At 39.6% G+C, this 16,695-nt stretch overlaps 1 protein-coding gene across 9 annotated transcripts in view; it reads left to right on the forward strand.

The window, feature by feature from the left end:
- szt2 (SZT2 subunit of KICSTOR complex) overlaps positions 1–16,695 on the forward strand; it is a 155,436-nt gene that overhangs the window by 83,485 nt on the left and 55,256 nt on the right. For all 9 annotated transcript variants that reach the window (XM_032572998.1, XM_032572990.1, XM_032572996.1 and 6 more), the window contains 11 exons: positions 306–380; positions 929–1,067; positions 2,747–2,882; positions 3,108–3,228; positions 3,401–3,553; positions 9,495–9,597; positions 11,097–11,211; positions 12,048–12,135; positions 13,729–13,847; positions 13,980–14,144; positions 16,139–16,223. In XM_032572998.1, the coding sequence (XP_032428889.1) occupies positions 306–380; positions 929–1,067; positions 2,747–2,882; positions 3,108–3,228; positions 3,401–3,553; positions 9,495–9,597; positions 11,097–11,211; positions 12,048–12,135; positions 13,729–13,847; positions 13,980–14,144; positions 16,139–16,223 (1,299 nt within the window). The remainder of the gene's footprint in view (positions 1–305; positions 381–928; positions 1,068–2,746; positions 2,883–3,107; positions 3,229–3,400; positions 3,554–9,494; positions 9,598–11,096; positions 11,212–12,047; positions 12,136–13,728; positions 13,848–13,979; positions 14,145–16,138; positions 16,224–16,695) is intronic.

Consider the following 16,695-nt stretch of genomic DNA (forward strand, 5'->3'; position numbering starts at 1 on the left):
GCAGCACCCCAGCTGTTGCTAAAAGCACTGAAACAGAAATAATTGTCTACATTTTATGGGAAAGCTTTAAGTCAATTCCTTAGTAACAACTTCCAAACCAAAGAGCTTAAATAAACTTGGTCTGTTGGAACTCAGGTATAGTACGTTTACTGATTTGAAAATATGGGGCTTTTGAATTTTGACTGTCTGGTGAAGCTGAAAATTGTCTGTTTAATTTGAGAGTTTGACATAAATAGCCGTCTATCAAGCTCCTGTCTTTGACATTAACAGAAAGGAAAGTAAAATGGATCAAATCTTGTTCTCAGGTTGCAGCAGACTGAGGCCAAGTCGTGTCCAGAGTGTTGTCTCCAGCCAGGGCAGTCTGGACTCAGATATGCAGGGTATGCTCCTACCACAGCTGAGTTATGCTTGATACAATATTAATTGATTTAGTGTGTTGCTGATGGCTAACTGATTGTTTTATATTGTTTTAACTATTTATTGGTGGCAAGTCAATATTATGGCTTTTTTTGTTTATATTTGCTTCTTAAACAGAAACAAGTACAACCCACATAAAAATACATCATATACCAAAATTAAAATTCAGATAAAACTGCTTTCAAAGTTTTCCCAAAAGCTGCTTTGCAACCTGGGATTGTTAAGAGAGGCTTTTCATTTATAATACTGTACATTAGCAGGAAGAGGAACAGCATGTGAGGATTTGATTCCTGGTGCAAACAACAGCATCATAAGTGTTCAAGCACTCTCAGGACACAGTTAATGTTGAAAGAGCAAAGGAAACCAAAGTCAACCACAAAACTCACTTCCAAGCCTGAAAGCCTTTCAGTTTCATCATCCTCAGAAGATGCCCACGGTTATTGTATGTATTTAAGGGATTCTGTTTGAAATGGAATCAATGTCACTGTGTTGTTTTTGTATTCTAATGAAGGTTATGATGGCGGCAGCAGTGATTCTGAGTCTGAGGGTCCTATCCCTGATGATCAGGAGGGTCAGTCACCGTCAATGCCAGACTTCTGGCTCATTGTTAACATCCATCAGGACAGAGTGACGGTGTACTCTCATGCCAGGTCAGAATAACTGTCAATCATTATCTGTAGATGCTTTGTGTAAATGTTTTCATCTAGTTACCTGATCTCAGATCCTGATACCGGGTTCCCCCAGAAAACTAGCTAATCCCAGTGGTGGCAGCACTAGGGGAGTCCACCAGGGGCCCACCGTGTTTTTATGTTAAAACATGTTGAAAGTTGTCAGCACATCTGAAAATATGACTAGGTAACTATTTGTTATTAGAAGACATTGTTGACAATACATTGTCACTAGTCTTGAGACCAGCTGTAGTCTTAAAAACAGAAAAACTCAAAAAATGCAATTCAAATAAATAGTTATTATTTGCATGCCAGTTAAATCCTAATGAAATAATTAGCCAGTTGATCTAAGAACCAACTTTGGTCACACTTAAAAGTAAAATAAATGAATACTACGGTATTTTCCGCACTATAAGGCGCACCTAAAAACCTTCAATTTTCTCAAAAGCCGAGAGTGCGCCTTATAATCTGGTGCGCCTTATACTGTATATGGACCAATATTGATCCACAACAGGTCTCGCAACTACGGTAAGCAGCCGCCGACTTCATTTTCCTCCGTAGAAGAAGAAGCTCGTGGTGCACGCTGGGTTTTGTTTAAAAACCCCAAAATGGCTCCTATTAAGAGACAAGCTTACGACGCAGAGTTTAAGCTCAAGGCGATCAGTCACGCAGTAGAACACGGGAATAGAGCAGCAGCGAGGGAATTTAACATGAACGAATCAATGGTGCGGAAGTGGATATATATTGTGATTGCACTAACGTTTGATTTACCGTAACAGTATCAGACTGTTTTTTATGTGTTTATTGAATCGAGGAAAAGTTCCCCTCCACTATATGTTATACCTTGCTGTTGTTAAAAGATAAACTGTCACGAAAATACCACGTCACTTACTTTACCTCGGGGAAAATAATAAAACAGCTGTTTATTCATTTTGGGAATGAACAGAGTTTTCAGAACGCTGGTTTGTAATCTATTAATAAAGTTTGACTGACCTATCTGACTATTTTGTTGACATTCCCTTTAGCACAGATCCATCTAATGGATGCATAACATAACCCCAGCCTCTACTGGAGCGTCTATTCTATACGCCTTATACTGTATATGAAAAAAGTTTTAAAATAGGCCATTCATTTACGCCTTACAGTGCGGAAAATACGGTACATAAAGTGGACTATGACAAGTATTTGTATGCTTAGCTAAATGTTCTGAAATGTTCTAAAATTCAGGTATTTATTGTAAGTTTTCTTGTGTCTTCCTAAATCCTCGTGCGTAGTGCAATGTTTTGTTTTGCTGGTTGGGATTGCTTATTTATCCAATAAATGCACTGATATCACTGTTTCTGGTGCATATATCATAAAACTATTCAATGTAAATAAACAAATGGAGCATGTGTATCCACTGGGGGAATCACTGCTGGTGGTTCTCTAGGTAAGAGGAAAATTTGAGGGCTTTTTAAATGTTTTTTTACTTCAATCAACAAAATGTGATTCATATTTTCCTCTTCTAAAGATGAGAAGATGAGGTGTTTCTCTGTCATTGTCTAGGTTAATAATGGAATTTAAGCAGATATCTTTGTTGTGGAGAAAACAAAATGTTGGTTTTCATTTGGGATATTTAAAGCTACAAATTTCTTTGAATTAATTAAAATTTTTTTTTCCAGATCCTTGAGTGAAGAAAAAGAGATTGATGTGGAGCAGCTAGAAAGGAAAGTCGATGAACACGAGCTTCCTGAATTCTTACAACTGCATCAAACAGTGGTCAGGAGGATTGGTGAAGTTTGCAGGATTGTAAATCAGGTGGTTTTAGTTGTTACATCTTCACACTATTTTGGATTAAGATTTGTTGCACGTCATTTTATCATTTTGAACAATTCCACCATCCTGAGTATGCACAGAATGGTGGATAACAGTCCAGAAAAACACTCCTGGAAGTTGTTGTCATTCAGTTATTAAAATTCCTTGAATGCTTTAAGCAGATTGGTTTAATAGAAACCTACTTTTATTGTTTTTGGTATGTTTTAGCGCATGCTGCTCCAGGACCTGCATGATAGCCATGTATGTAACACACTGTTGGTGGCAGAAAGTGAGGAGGATATCTGGAAGAATGACTCTCTCTTCAGGCAAAGGCAGAACACCACTGACGGTGAGTTGGTAGATAGCTTTAGTTTTTTCAGCCCTTACGGTTTCATTTGTGACTCATTTAAAATATGATGGTTGGGATGTTTCTCTGACTTGACAAACTTATGTAAATCCCCTTGCAGTCATATAAAAACTAAAGTATATGTATTTGTATATATTTTGTTCAAACCACTCAGACTACAACACAGAGGAGAGCTACCAGGCCAGAGATTACTTGGCAGCCACCATGCAATTTATCCCTGGGCATTTTGCATGTGACGTTGTGTGGAGTACAGTTATCCACATCCATCCACGCCTTAAGATGGGACCCAACATGGGAGTGTCCAGGGGTGAGTTGGAGATCCCTGTGTATTCTAAAGTAAACAAAATTGTGAGGAACATATATATGTTACAGTTTTACAGTTGGGTTGACATACACAAATGAATGGCATTTTCATTTTAGAGATGAAAGTAAATGAAAGTTACATATGTAACTACAGTTCTATGAATCCCGAATGAATGCCAGAAGATGGTGCTGAAAGCATTGAATGTTCCCTTTGTGTATTCACCATTCGAGTAATAATATAATCAGAATCACACCTGTGAGGCATCGGATGATTACTCAGAACATATATAGCCTGTCGCCATCCAAGTCTCTATTCCTACAGAATCTCTGGCTTCCTGCAGCTTTGGTTTGACAGATGACATCCACATTCAAATGGGGAAATGCTAGGATCCTGGGTTAGGGTCTACATACACTAAGGGTTAGGGTGCTATGGAGATCTTACCATAGGGTCTCCATAGCACAAGAACAGCTGGTCTAAGCATCTTATAGTGGCAATGTATGCCTCTAGTGTGCTCACTGGGCACAATAACTAACTAATCCCTATCCACTCCTGACGTAGGTTGAAACTATGCTAATCTCAATGCATTGTTACAATGTCTTTTCAGAAATCCTCTCGGTATGATGTTTTGATTTGCTGGTTGAGACTTATCCAAGCAAATGTAGTATTTGCAAAGAATACTCAGATTGGATGAAAATTACCTGCAGGCATAAACTGTGTCAAGTTGAAAGAGCAGAGATGGCCGTTGTATGTCTTGAGTAAACGCACAAGCCACGCATTCTTTGTTTACTGCGCGCTCAACACTTTCACAGATTCACATAGAATGTTGTGACACTTTTATTTTCACGCCTACCTTGGTGCAGTATTCTCCAAAAAGTTGGCCTTCATAGAGGGTGTAATATATTCGGGTTATTGTCTTATTTTACATGAAGGAGCTACCCAGACACCCATTTAGATGCTTCAGTTGTTTATTGGTAAGCAAGACAACAGAACTTAACCTCACAACCTTACATTGGGGCATGCACTGGTGGGTATTTGTAACCCCACTAACAAGAACCAGCATCAATACCTAATAAACATCAATATATTACACTCCTCCCCTTTTCATTTAAAACTCCTGCAACTTTTTATTTTTCTTTTAATTAGAACACTAATGCTAACAAGAATCTAACTTAGCATAAATAACTTACCGAACAATATTAAACACCTATTGCTTTGCCATATTTTTTTATTAATTCATTTATTTTTTGCTTTTCTTTTCAGATCAAAATGGCACAATAGCCACACCGAACAGCTTATGTATCTAAATCAGTCTTTTTCAAACTGTGGTCCCTGTACCACTGGTGGTCCACGAGCCTCCCTTGGTGTTCCACAAAGTATTGCATGTAAACGACTTTTTATTTGCCGTTATTGTGGGGCAATTTCAAGTTAGGTGGCCCACGAGTGTTTGTTAATTTGTTTAGGTGGTCCTTGGCCTGAAAAAGTTTCAGAAACACTTATCAAATTGTATACACCCCAAGAATCAACAATTAGTTTTATCTAACAAGGAAAAAGTCTGACTCCTCTGCCTTCGCAATGGGATTATTCTGCCCTTTTAAGGATTTGTGTCCTATGTTAGAATTTAAAACAAGCAGGTTTCTTGTGCATCCATTGTATATAATGAAGAACTGCAGTATTGTTGGGCTTGGCAGGTGTAGTCAAATGACTAACTGGGTTGGATCTCCAATCTATGACTGCTGGTACAGGAGCCAGTGGTGGTATTCTCCTCTCCATTAAATCTGAGGTGGTGTTTTCAGCCAGCACTGAAGCATGTGTCGACTCCAGTGTAGACTCAATGGCTGTCTTAGCTGCTGTGGCTGCAGAATATATAAACAGTCCTCCAACAGTCCATCCGTGACAAATCCTTGTTCTTGCACTGGGGTGGTGTTTCAGTTTCCCATGAAAACTGAAATGTTAATTTTCATTTGGAAACTAGTGTTTCATGATCGATGAGGTAGGTTACTGGTCCAAGGCATTTCACAAAAGTTGCCCTTAACTATCTCTCCTTTTCCCCGTGGAAATTTCTGACATGCACCCGGTCTCCTAGTAGCAGGTGCCATAATTTTACAGCCGTCTTGTCATGGTAAGTCTTTTGTGCGTTTTGTTTTTCTTCCACAGCTCTCTCTAAACTTGTCTTGAGCCGGGTAAATCTAGTTCTCAACTGACACTTCAAAAACATCTCCACTGGTGCAACTCCAGTCTCTGGATTCTGGAATATTTGCTTTTCTTCTGCTGTTGTGTCTTTATCACTCCTTGGCAGCCTAGATAGTGCATCAGCATTGGCATGATCTGCAGACTTTCAATACTCTGTCATGCAGTAGTTGTAAGTCACCAACATTGGCTTGTGATCAGTGGTGAGTATAAACTTCCTACCAAACAGGTATTTATGGAATTTCCGTACACCAAATATAATAAAAAGGGCCTCTTTTTCACTTTGTCTGTAGTCACACTGTTCTTTTAGTGTACGAGACTCTAATGCTATGAGTTTCTCTTCCCCATATTCCATTATGTGGGATATGACTGCCCCTACACCATAGTGAGATGCATCACATTCTAGCCAAAATGGTTTTGTTGCATCGTAGTGTACCACACCCTTGCTTTGTAGGAGCAGTTTTTTTTCAAAGGTCTCTTCACATTCAGACATCCACTTCCACGGATTCGCTTTCTTTAGGAAAGTGTACCTAGGTTGTAACAGCATGGACATATTTCTCATGAACAGATGCTCCTCTCTTGAGCCTGCAGTGATAAGGACGTCGTCCAAGAAGCATGTTACGTGAACTAGTCCTCGTAGGATCTAGTCCATGACACATGGACTTGTGACTCTATAGTCCCCACAGATCTTAATGGACTTGTCTGCTTTTGGAACAACGATGAGTGAAGTTCACTCACTCTGGTCTGTTTTGGATACAATACCCATTGCTCCTAGCCTGTCCAGCTCTTTTTCTACTGGTTTTCTGAGGGCATAAGGTACTGGTTGTTAAGAAAAATGATTATTTTTTGGTGTTTAATACAGCTAATATACGACATGTGTAAAGGTATAGCCAACACTTTTATTTGGAACAGTTTTCTGTGGAGCATGTGGGAGCTGACAATAGCAGACATTTAAACAAGCAGGGCCCTTTTTCCTCCCCCGCTGAAGACAGAGCAATAAAATTTACATTCCGATAGGAGTTAGAGACTCTTTGGCGCCTCTCCCCGTACCTGGCACGGCCCAAGACGAAGTGGTCCGCCCTTTTACTTAGATAAAAACCAGACATCAGAGCTGTAATGAGGGGAGTTTCCAAGTTTCTTTGGGGGCCGAACAGGTCTCTGAGTGGTCGAACAACAGAACACCTTCTTTGCATATATTAAAGAGAGGAAACACCCACTCAGTATAAAGTTACATGTAGCGCTAAAATAGAGAGAGTTTTTTTCCATCTTTTCTCCACGTGGGCGCCTTTGTCTGTCTTTGTGTTCGTTTGTCTTCCCTTGTGTGTCTTATTTTGTGATAAAATGTATATCTCTGTACCTCTGCAGCTTTGTTAACTGATTCATGCGTGGCTTTGTATGGAATTAAACTCTGTGATCTGTGACGTCAACACGCTTTGTTGTTGTTTCGTTTTAGCAGCACGCGGTCGCTGCACGTCGCCCACGGAGAACGTCACTCGCCGATCCCGGGCAAAATTAAAAGAGGAAGAAGGAGCCAAACGTTTTGTCCAAAGCTAGCATTAAATGATCCTCTTTTTTAATATGGTCTAGCCTTTTTAAAGATGGGCTAACTCTTTGATTTCACTCTAATGGTGGCTTTATACTCCCCGATGGTGCATATAAGGAGGTGCTGGGCCCCTCCTCAAACACTGCCTTATGTTTTTTTCAACACAGCCTCCAGCTTAACATAAGCTGCATTTTGAGCCCCCCCTCACTGAGAATATTTCTCTCCAGTTCATCTTGAATGTATCTAGACCACAGGTGTCAAACTCCAGTCCTCGAGGGCCGCTGTCCTGCAGTTTTTAGATGTGTCACAGGTACAAAAAGCTGGAATGAAATGGCTTAATTACCTCCGCCTTGTGTAGATCAGTTCTCCAGAGCCTTGCTAATGACCTAATTATTCTATTCAGGTGTGGTGCAGCAGAGGCAAATCTAAAAGTTGCAGGACAGCGGCCCTCGAGGACTGGAGTTTGACACCCCTGATCTAGACTGTCTTCTTTTTACAACCACAAGACAAAGCTTTGCTATTTGTTGTTTATATGTGGCATTTACTATTACGTCTCTCAGAGTGGGAATTTTTTAGTTGGTAAAAGTGAACAGATTTACATTACGTTTCTGCAGTGGTAGATGAGACAGGAACTTTTGATATTATCTCTGAGATCAGTGTTGCCTGGGTGCTTATGTCCAGCGATATTTCTACCTTTTTGGCTTCTATTTCAAATGCAATGTGAATGCTACGTCGTTTGCTGGCAGTGTACACTGTACACACCCCCAGCTCATTGTTGTCATCTTCATCACTTTTAGTGTCTTCCTGCACATATTGTGTCTTTTTATTTCTACATGCCCAAGCTACGTGTCCAAGTTTTGAACAGAAATGGCATTTTTCATTTTTAAATTAGCATGTCTGTGCAGTGTGCTTACCCTCACACGGTAATGGGGTTGGCTCCTGGCATTTGTCTGCCATCATTTTTCTGTGAGATATGAAAACCCTTCTGCTAATTAATTGCTGCTGATTTAAATCTCTGTTTTCTTTATTTTCCCCTGATGCACTCTATTTACATCTCCAGCTTCTTTGAATTTTCCAGAAAATTCTTGTGCGTTACTTGAGGCAGTTTCCATCACTACTGCGGTCTCACAGGCTTCTTGAAATGTCAGATCTTTTTTGGACAAAAATCTGTTTTGAACATCCTTGCTCTTCAGGTCACTCACGAAGTGGTCATGGAGAGTCTCGTTAAGATGTCTGCCAAACTCAATGCGTTCAGTGTTGTTTTAAAGACAAAATATAGTCTGCCATTGACTCACCTTAATTTTGGTTCCTTTTTTAAAAACGGAATCTCTCCACATTTGTGATGGGTTTTGGCTTATAGTGATCACTCAGTGTCTTACACAGTTACTGGTAAATGAATTCGATTGGTTTTTCAGGGCTCAGCAATTTTATAAAAGTGTCTGCTCCTATTACAGCAAGGAAAACACTGAGCTATTGTTCATCCGGAACATCATTTGCAATCAACCATAGCTTCAAATTTTTCAAGTAAGATTCAAAATCATGTTGTCCCTCTCTGTACTCTAGTATTTCTCCAATTTGGAATTTTGCCATGGCTACACATAGTCCTGTCCACTTCTCACTTTTGTTAGCCTCTTCCTGATGAGAGCTACAAGTTCTGGGATTTACGTATTTTTCTCACTCTGTGTTTCTTCCAGAGATGATTATACAATAAAGTCATCCCATCCTCATTACCACTGTAATATATTCGGGTTCTTGTCTAATACTTTACAGTCGAGCTGCCAGCCTTATAATGCCCTGGGAAAAGTATATTTTGATTGCATATTTGAATGCCAAGCTGACTGGATACCGAACTATATCACAGGGCATTCTGGATAAATACAATCAAAACAAATGCACTTGTCTACTGCCAGAGGGAGAAATGACTTGTGGTCTATTGCCAACAACAAAAGAGAGATCCTTCAATATGCTCGGTAAAGTGTGACCTAGCATATTACGAAGAAAAAATATACTGTAGGTTACCCTGTGGTAGATGGTGGCACTGCATTAGAAATAATTATGTTGCTGTGATCATTTGGAATTCCACTTCCTGCATCAGAAATGTTACCTGAAGGTTGTAACTATTTTCTCACAAAATTTGTTCTTTGGTTTTCCGTACAGAATTCATGTTTTCTGTTTTTTAAGCTCTAAACACATCTCTTTGTTTCTCTATTACAGCAATCCAGGCCCTTCGCTCTGTTCTGAACTCCTTCTCTGTAGTTAATAGAAAGAACATGTTTGTCTACCAGGAGCGCACAACTAAATCAGTCTTCTACCTCAGGTGAATTTTGTGATTTTACAGTATTTCCAACTGCATTTTTGTGTCACCTTTGCTTGTGAAGCACATCTTAGATGTGAATGTTATTTTTGTTTACCTGTTAAGAGGAGATCACTGTGTAGGATGACTGAAGGATGACTGCCTCGACATGTCAGCCAGCTGCAGCTGCATTGGCACTATTAAAGCGGTTTCCTTTGTTAACGCTGGGGCCTGTTCCATGTAGAGCTGCAAAATGATTACTCTGGGCAATCTGAAGGCTAATAAGCCCCTCATCATTAATAAGTCCCAGCAGATCAGTATGGTCTACCTTTGAATCCACTGACGATAACCTCCAGCAGAGCCAAACCTGACTTCACAGCTACATACGTATATATGTATATACTTGTAAGTTAAAAAGTTTGCAAACCAAGATTGCTGACTTCTTTTAAAAAGGATGGAATGTAAGAACTAACCCGCTCCCAAAGAAACCGCTTATGGTGACCACAAAGCTGAGATCCTTCAATGTGTACAGCAAGATGTTGGAGACCTTTTATCACAGTGTTGTTGCCGGTGCCATCTTCTTTGCTGCTGTGTGTTGGGGAAGCAGCATCAGAGCCAGCGACTCTAATAGACTGGACAAAATCATCAGGAAAGCTGGCTCTGTACTGTGACTAAGGCTGGAGTCCCTGGAAACTGTGGTGGAGAGGAGGACACTGAAGAAGGTTCTGTCTATTATGGACAATAAACAGCACCCTCTCCACCACATAGTGGACAGACAGCGGAACACCTTCTCACATAGACTGCTCCAGCTCCGCTGTCGTAGGGACAGATACAGGAAATGCCATCTCACTGTACAATAAAAGCTAAATCATTGTTCTGCACTAATCAGTCCAATTTTGCACAACTGCACTATGGCACACTTGCTGTACATATATTTAAATATACATATCTGCATTTTTTGAATCTTTGCAAGGACTACTCTAAGTTGCTTTTTATATTAACAGCATTTTATATTTTTACAATTCATAGCATTTTATATTTTATTTTTATTTTTTATTTTATCTACAACTACTACTCAGTGGTAGTTGTTATTGTGTCTTGTCTCTATGCTGTAACTGCGAAGTAATTTCCCTGCTGGGATGAATAAAGTACTTCTATTCTATTCTATTCTATTCACTTTGTATTTAAATGAATTGGAGATTTAAAACTCTCTAACTCCAGGTGAACCCCTATTGTGTACAAAAGGGGGATGGAGGTAATATACATGTCTTTTTGGCGTTAAAGAGATAGAGACATGATTACATTTAGGGAGTATTGTCTTTGAGAAAACCAAAAAAGAACATTCACTCCGTATGGTTCTGGAGTATCTCTTAGCTTCCTTTGGCTTCTGCATGTGACAGGTGTTAATGTGATTTTTATAGGTTTTAAACTATGAACTAAAATTCTAATAAAAATTGCTGCCAGTATCGTGTTAAGGCAACTCATTATGAAAACTTATATATGGCTTGTATTTTTCTCCATAGACTCTGTGAAACCTCACTAAAAGGCAAGTACTCAGACCTGGATGGGAACCTTCATCCAACTCGCTCAATGGGACTCATTAGAAGCCAAGAGCCTTTATATCCTGAAGACCTAATGGTAAGAGAACATATAGTACTTTAGTGTCTTTATTATGACACTTTCAAAAGTGCAAATTTTGGTTTTGCATACTGTTTTTATCTAAATCATAACACAGATAATCTTATATCTAAAGATTTATTCAGGAGGAATCTAATTCAAATATCTTTCACAATGTTCCTTAAGACAACATTGTGAAAAATATTTTTGGGGAAAAAAAGAGTGTCTCAGTTTGCCCTGTGACAGACTGGCGACCTGTCCAGACTGTACCCCGCCTCTCTCGACCCGAAACGGTCGCTGGAGATAGGAACCAGCACCCCTCCTGACCCCACTAGGGACAAGGGTGTTAGAAGATGGATGGATGGATGGATGGATGTGTCTCAGTTAATGGAAGTTTAAATGCTGTGTGGATTGGATACTGTTGTATTCAGGGGTGTAAAAACAAAGGCAAGTTTTCATTTCATCCCATTTAAATCTAGACTAAAAAGCCACCTGTTTGGAGTTGAAGCATAATCAATTAAGAATTTAATGATGGCACTTGACTAAAGGTAATGTTTTGATTGTCAATTCTATGTTGCATGATTTTTGTTTTTGTGTTTTTATGATGTAAAGCACTTTGAAATGCCTTGTTGCTGAAAGATGCTGGACTAATAAGATTTGATTGATTGAATTGATTTGGAAAGTAGTGAACACATTTTTTGTGATTGTAAAGAAAGAAACTGTATAGAAATGGAAATTAACTCGCTATAGAACCAAAATTAAATACTTTCCTGAAATAATCCAGATCGTTGTTCTTGTTCTTTTTTAAAATCACACTTGAGTAAGGCAGTCTTGTATTTGTTGCATCTTCCTTTAAGGCCTCCAGATCTTCTTTGGAAGGCTCTCGGCCAGTAGGACAAGTAGACAAACACATCCTGCTTCTGGTGCATGGAGTGAGAAATGCAGGTACAGTGTTGTAAATGATAAGGTCAGGGTTTCCTCTAGAAAGGTTGCTAAGCCCAGTGGTCAGGGTACCGAGGTGGACCACCATGTTTTTTGTATTAAAATATGTTAGGCAAACAGAAAATGTACAAATATTACTGGGTAATTATGTGCTACAGGAAAACATCTCCAGGGAAATGCTATTTAAACCCACAACTAGTCTTAAAAGGAACAAATAAAAAAAAAACCATTTAAATGAATATTAAATATTTGCACTTCTGTTTAATCCAAATTTAGTCAGCAGCTCCATCAGGCCCCCCAGGGCTTCAGGAGCCCATAATGCTAATATTTTAACACAAACCACAGATACATAAATGTAACATTTGTTTATTGAGATGATCAATGCTGCTAAATTTGATTTAATGGTTTCAGCATACATAACTTAAAAGATTTTAAATGGTTTAACATTTAAATGTAAGATTTAAAGGAGCTGGTAAGTTTACTTTGTAAAAGTTCAAAGAACAATATTTATAGTTAGATGTTTTGTTACCATAGCAACAATCTGATGCTGTGAGTTTAATCTTTGAGTTTGAGCTCTGTTTGTTCACAAATACAAATTACTAAGTTGTAATTGTGACTTATTGATTTTTAGGTTCACCAATTAAACTACTCCCTATCTCCCATATTTCACTAAATTTAACACAGAAGCTGTTAGAGGTGCTGATGTTTTTAGCAGCACGAGGGGCCATTAAGTCAAATTCTGCTCAAGGGACCGACCCTGCACGATGAGTTAAATCAACTGCACTGTGCGCAGAGATGCACAACAAATGGGAGATTTAATTTAATGCTGGTAATGTGGCTTTTGTACATCTTCCATTTCGTGTCTGTTGAGGATTTAATAAGCGCCACAGAAAATGTTTTGGTTGCCAAACTTTAAGGGACGAATTTTTCAGATCCCCACACGGCCACACTTATTAACTCTGGCTGACTTAGTAGACAAGGATTTTGATATGGTTTGATGCATCGTATAACCAGAAAAATACTAAAAATAATAAAGAAGTAGTATTAAACCAGTGTGATGTGTGACTATGAGGCGAGCGCGAAAGCTGTAGGTGCAGTGGGTTTTAAACTCTTACCTTTAGTGTTCTCCAATAAAAACATGATTCCTCACAGGGGGTTGATGTAAATATCCATACAGGTCAGCCTGTGTCTAGTTTGAAGATAGTGAAGGGAGGCGCGAGCGATGCATACTGAGGTAAACTTCAGCAACGTTCGCTCTCTCAGCTTTAAATGCATCTTTTATAAACCTATCTTCTATAAACATATCTTTTTGGAATAAATCTGCCCCGCCACTAAAACGCTCAGAGCAACAGAGACACTTGTAATCTGGTTTTATAAAAAAAAACAATTTTTTTCTGGCTTGGTGGGGGGCCTAGTAAAGCATGGCGGGCCGCCAGGCTTATGATACACTGGGGGAAACCCTGTAAGGTAGAGATTGTGTAAAACATTCCATTGCTTCATCAGACAACTGTTGGAGCCACTTGTCAACTGTGAGGTCTCACGGTTTATATGGATGTATGTTTTCAATTGTAATTCATTCTTTTATCTCTTGTGTAGGTCCAGAAATCACAGATGAACTGGTCAAGGTGCTTCGGAAGCGCCTGGATGAAACCACCTTGGACATCATAACAGTTATGCTTGTTAGGAACTGCAAGCTGACTCCTGCTGATGTGGAGGTAGTCTGGCTTTTCTGTGTCCTAGTATTTCTATTACACAAAAAACATTTCACATTATTTCAAATGCAATGTCTGTTTTGCACAGAGGCAATCAAATAATGAATTAAATATTTCCAAATGTTGTCTGGTTAGTTTATCCAGCCAACAGGATCTCCTCCCACTGGAATTATGACCTTCAATCTTCCAACATATTGCCTTCCCTGGCTGCCCACACTGGCTCACTACCTCAGACAGAACCTGCTTATCTTCCTGCATATACCGAAGTACACTGACAGCATTTCTGTACACCATTTCAAGGTACACTGCACCACGTAAAATTGTGTGCCCTAACTCCTGTCCTATTTTCTGGACTGTCCATAACAGAAAGAACAAAGAGCATGAAGGTTAGAAGATTAGTAAGGACAGGCAATATGACTTTTCAATGCAAAAAAGTGAATCCTCAAGATGCATAAAGAGGTTATCTTGCAGCACTGCGGATCTTTTTTAACAAGTCATATTTTTCAAAATATATAGAACTGGACAAAAAAAGGAAATTGTAGTAAAAATTTACAGTGTAAATGACAAATGCCTGTCTTAAAAAATAATTGAATTTACGGTCCCTGGCCACTTTATTAGGTACGCCTGTCCAACTGTCGAATCAGCCAATTACATGGCAGCAACTCCATGCATTTAGGCATGTAGACATAGCCAAGACGATCTGCTGCAGTCCAAACCGAGCATCAGAATGGAGACAAAAGCTGATTTAAGTGACTTTGAACGTTACATGGTTGTTGGTGCCAGACAGGCTGGTCTGAGTATGTCAGAAACTGCTGATCTTGTCATGATGTCAGTATGTTGTGGGGTTTTTCTTTTGTTTTCTTGTGGACTTCCTGACAGATGTCAGGGTTTATTTTGAACAAAGTAATCTCCAGTGCTCCCTGTTAATTTAGCCCTTGTGTGTCACCCGTGTCCGCTAATTAGTTATTCCCCTCACCTGTTCTCCATAGTATTTAAGTTTGAGTTGTGTCCTTGTTTGGCGCGGGATTCTTGTCTGTGTTTACTTCGTGCCTGTGTCTCTCCGAGTTTGGAACTGCTCGTTGTTGCTGACTGATGAAAAATAAAAGCAAGATGCCACATCGCCGTGTACCTTTTGGTTCATCCTTTACCTCAACAACTCCATTCCTGACAGATCTACTGGGATTTTCACACACAACCATCTCCAGGGTTTATAGAGAATGGTCTGAAAAAGAGAAAATATCCAGTGAGCGTCAGTTCTGTGGGTGCAAATGCCTTGTTGACGCCATAGGTCGGGGGAGAACTGATTTGAGCTGAACGGCAACAGGAACTCAAATAACCACAACTGAGGTATGCAGAAGAGCTTCTCTGAACACACAACATGCCAAACCTTGAGGCAGATGGGCTACAGCAGCAGAAGACCACACCAGGTGCCACTCCGTTCAGCTAAGAACAGGAAACTGAGGCTACAATTCACATAGGCTCTCCAAAATTGGACAATAGAAGATTGGAAAATGTTGTCTGGTCTGATGAGTCTCGATTTCTGCTGCGACATTTATATGGTAGGGTCAGAATTTGGTGTCAACAAGATGAAAGCATGGATCCATCCTGCCTTGTACCAACGGTTCAGGCTGGTGGTGGTGGTACAATGGTGTGGGGGATATTTTCCTGGCACACTTTGGGCCCATTAGTACCAATTGAGCATCGTGTCAATGCCACAGCCTACCTGAGTATTGTTGCTGACCATGTCCATCCCTTTATGACTGTGGTCATAAAGGGATGGACACGGTCATCTATGTCCATCTCTTTATCACCATCTGGATGGCTACTTCCAGCAGGATAACGCGCCATGTCATAAAGCGTGAATCGTCTCAGACTGGTTTCTCGAACACGACAAAGAGTTCATTGAACTCAAATGGCCTCAACAGTCACCAGATCTCAATCCAACAGAGAACCATTGGGATGTGATGGAATGAGAGATTCACATCATGGATGTGCAGCCGACAAATCTGCAGCAACTGCAGGATGCTATCATGTCAACATGGACCAGAGTCTCTGAGGAATGTTTCTAGTACCTTGTTGAATCTATGCCATGAAGGATTAAGGCAGTTCTGGAGGCACCTAATAAAGTGGCCAGTGAGTGTATGTAGTTGTACTAAGTGTCTGTTTTGGGATTGAGCAATTAACTCAGAAATCTGAGCACATGCATACATGTCTATAAGCTGTCATTGTGTTGGAAAAGCATTTTTGGGTGAAGCCTGAAGGTTGTAATTTCTTTTCCTTTTTTCTGTTATCAGCATTACTTTCATTTGAGCACTGACTTGGCTGACTCTGATATCTACCTCTACAATAAACCTGGAGGGCAGGGAACAGGAGGCAAAGGTAACAACATCCTAAGTCTTAACTTACAGTATCATCATGAGTTTTTGTCTTTCTCTGTAATATCGAAGGTCTAAAAAACTTTGGATAGTAAAAACTAAAATAAATAAACAAATACATAAAAAATAAAAAATTATGGTCTAAGAGCATTTACCAGAAGAAACATTATTAACACAGTGTTAATAATATGGTTGGTTAGCATGTGGGGCCTCATTTTATATTTCAAAACTGCAAATAGCAGCAGACCATATTCAGCCTGCTTTTTGCTTAGGGATGTTGGGACCAGATGGCATTTTTGAGATGTGTAATGGGAACAAACATGTGGGACCCTAGCCCTTGAGTGAACTCCAGTGAACATAATTATTTGATTTTTTTCTTCTGCCGTTAATGTCAGACAAGTGCGGTACATATAATCTTGCTTTAATATAAAATTCCATCAGTTTGATGAAATAAGTTTCTGCTGGGTTTGTTTCCC

The sequence above is a fragment of the Xiphophorus hellerii genome, chromosome 9 (assembly GCF_003331165.1).
Source record: "Xiphophorus hellerii strain 12219 chromosome 9, Xiphophorus_hellerii-4.1, whole genome shotgun sequence".
Classification (NCBI taxonomy): domain Eukaryota; kingdom Metazoa; phylum Chordata; class Actinopteri; order Cyprinodontiformes; family Poeciliidae; genus Xiphophorus; species Xiphophorus hellerii.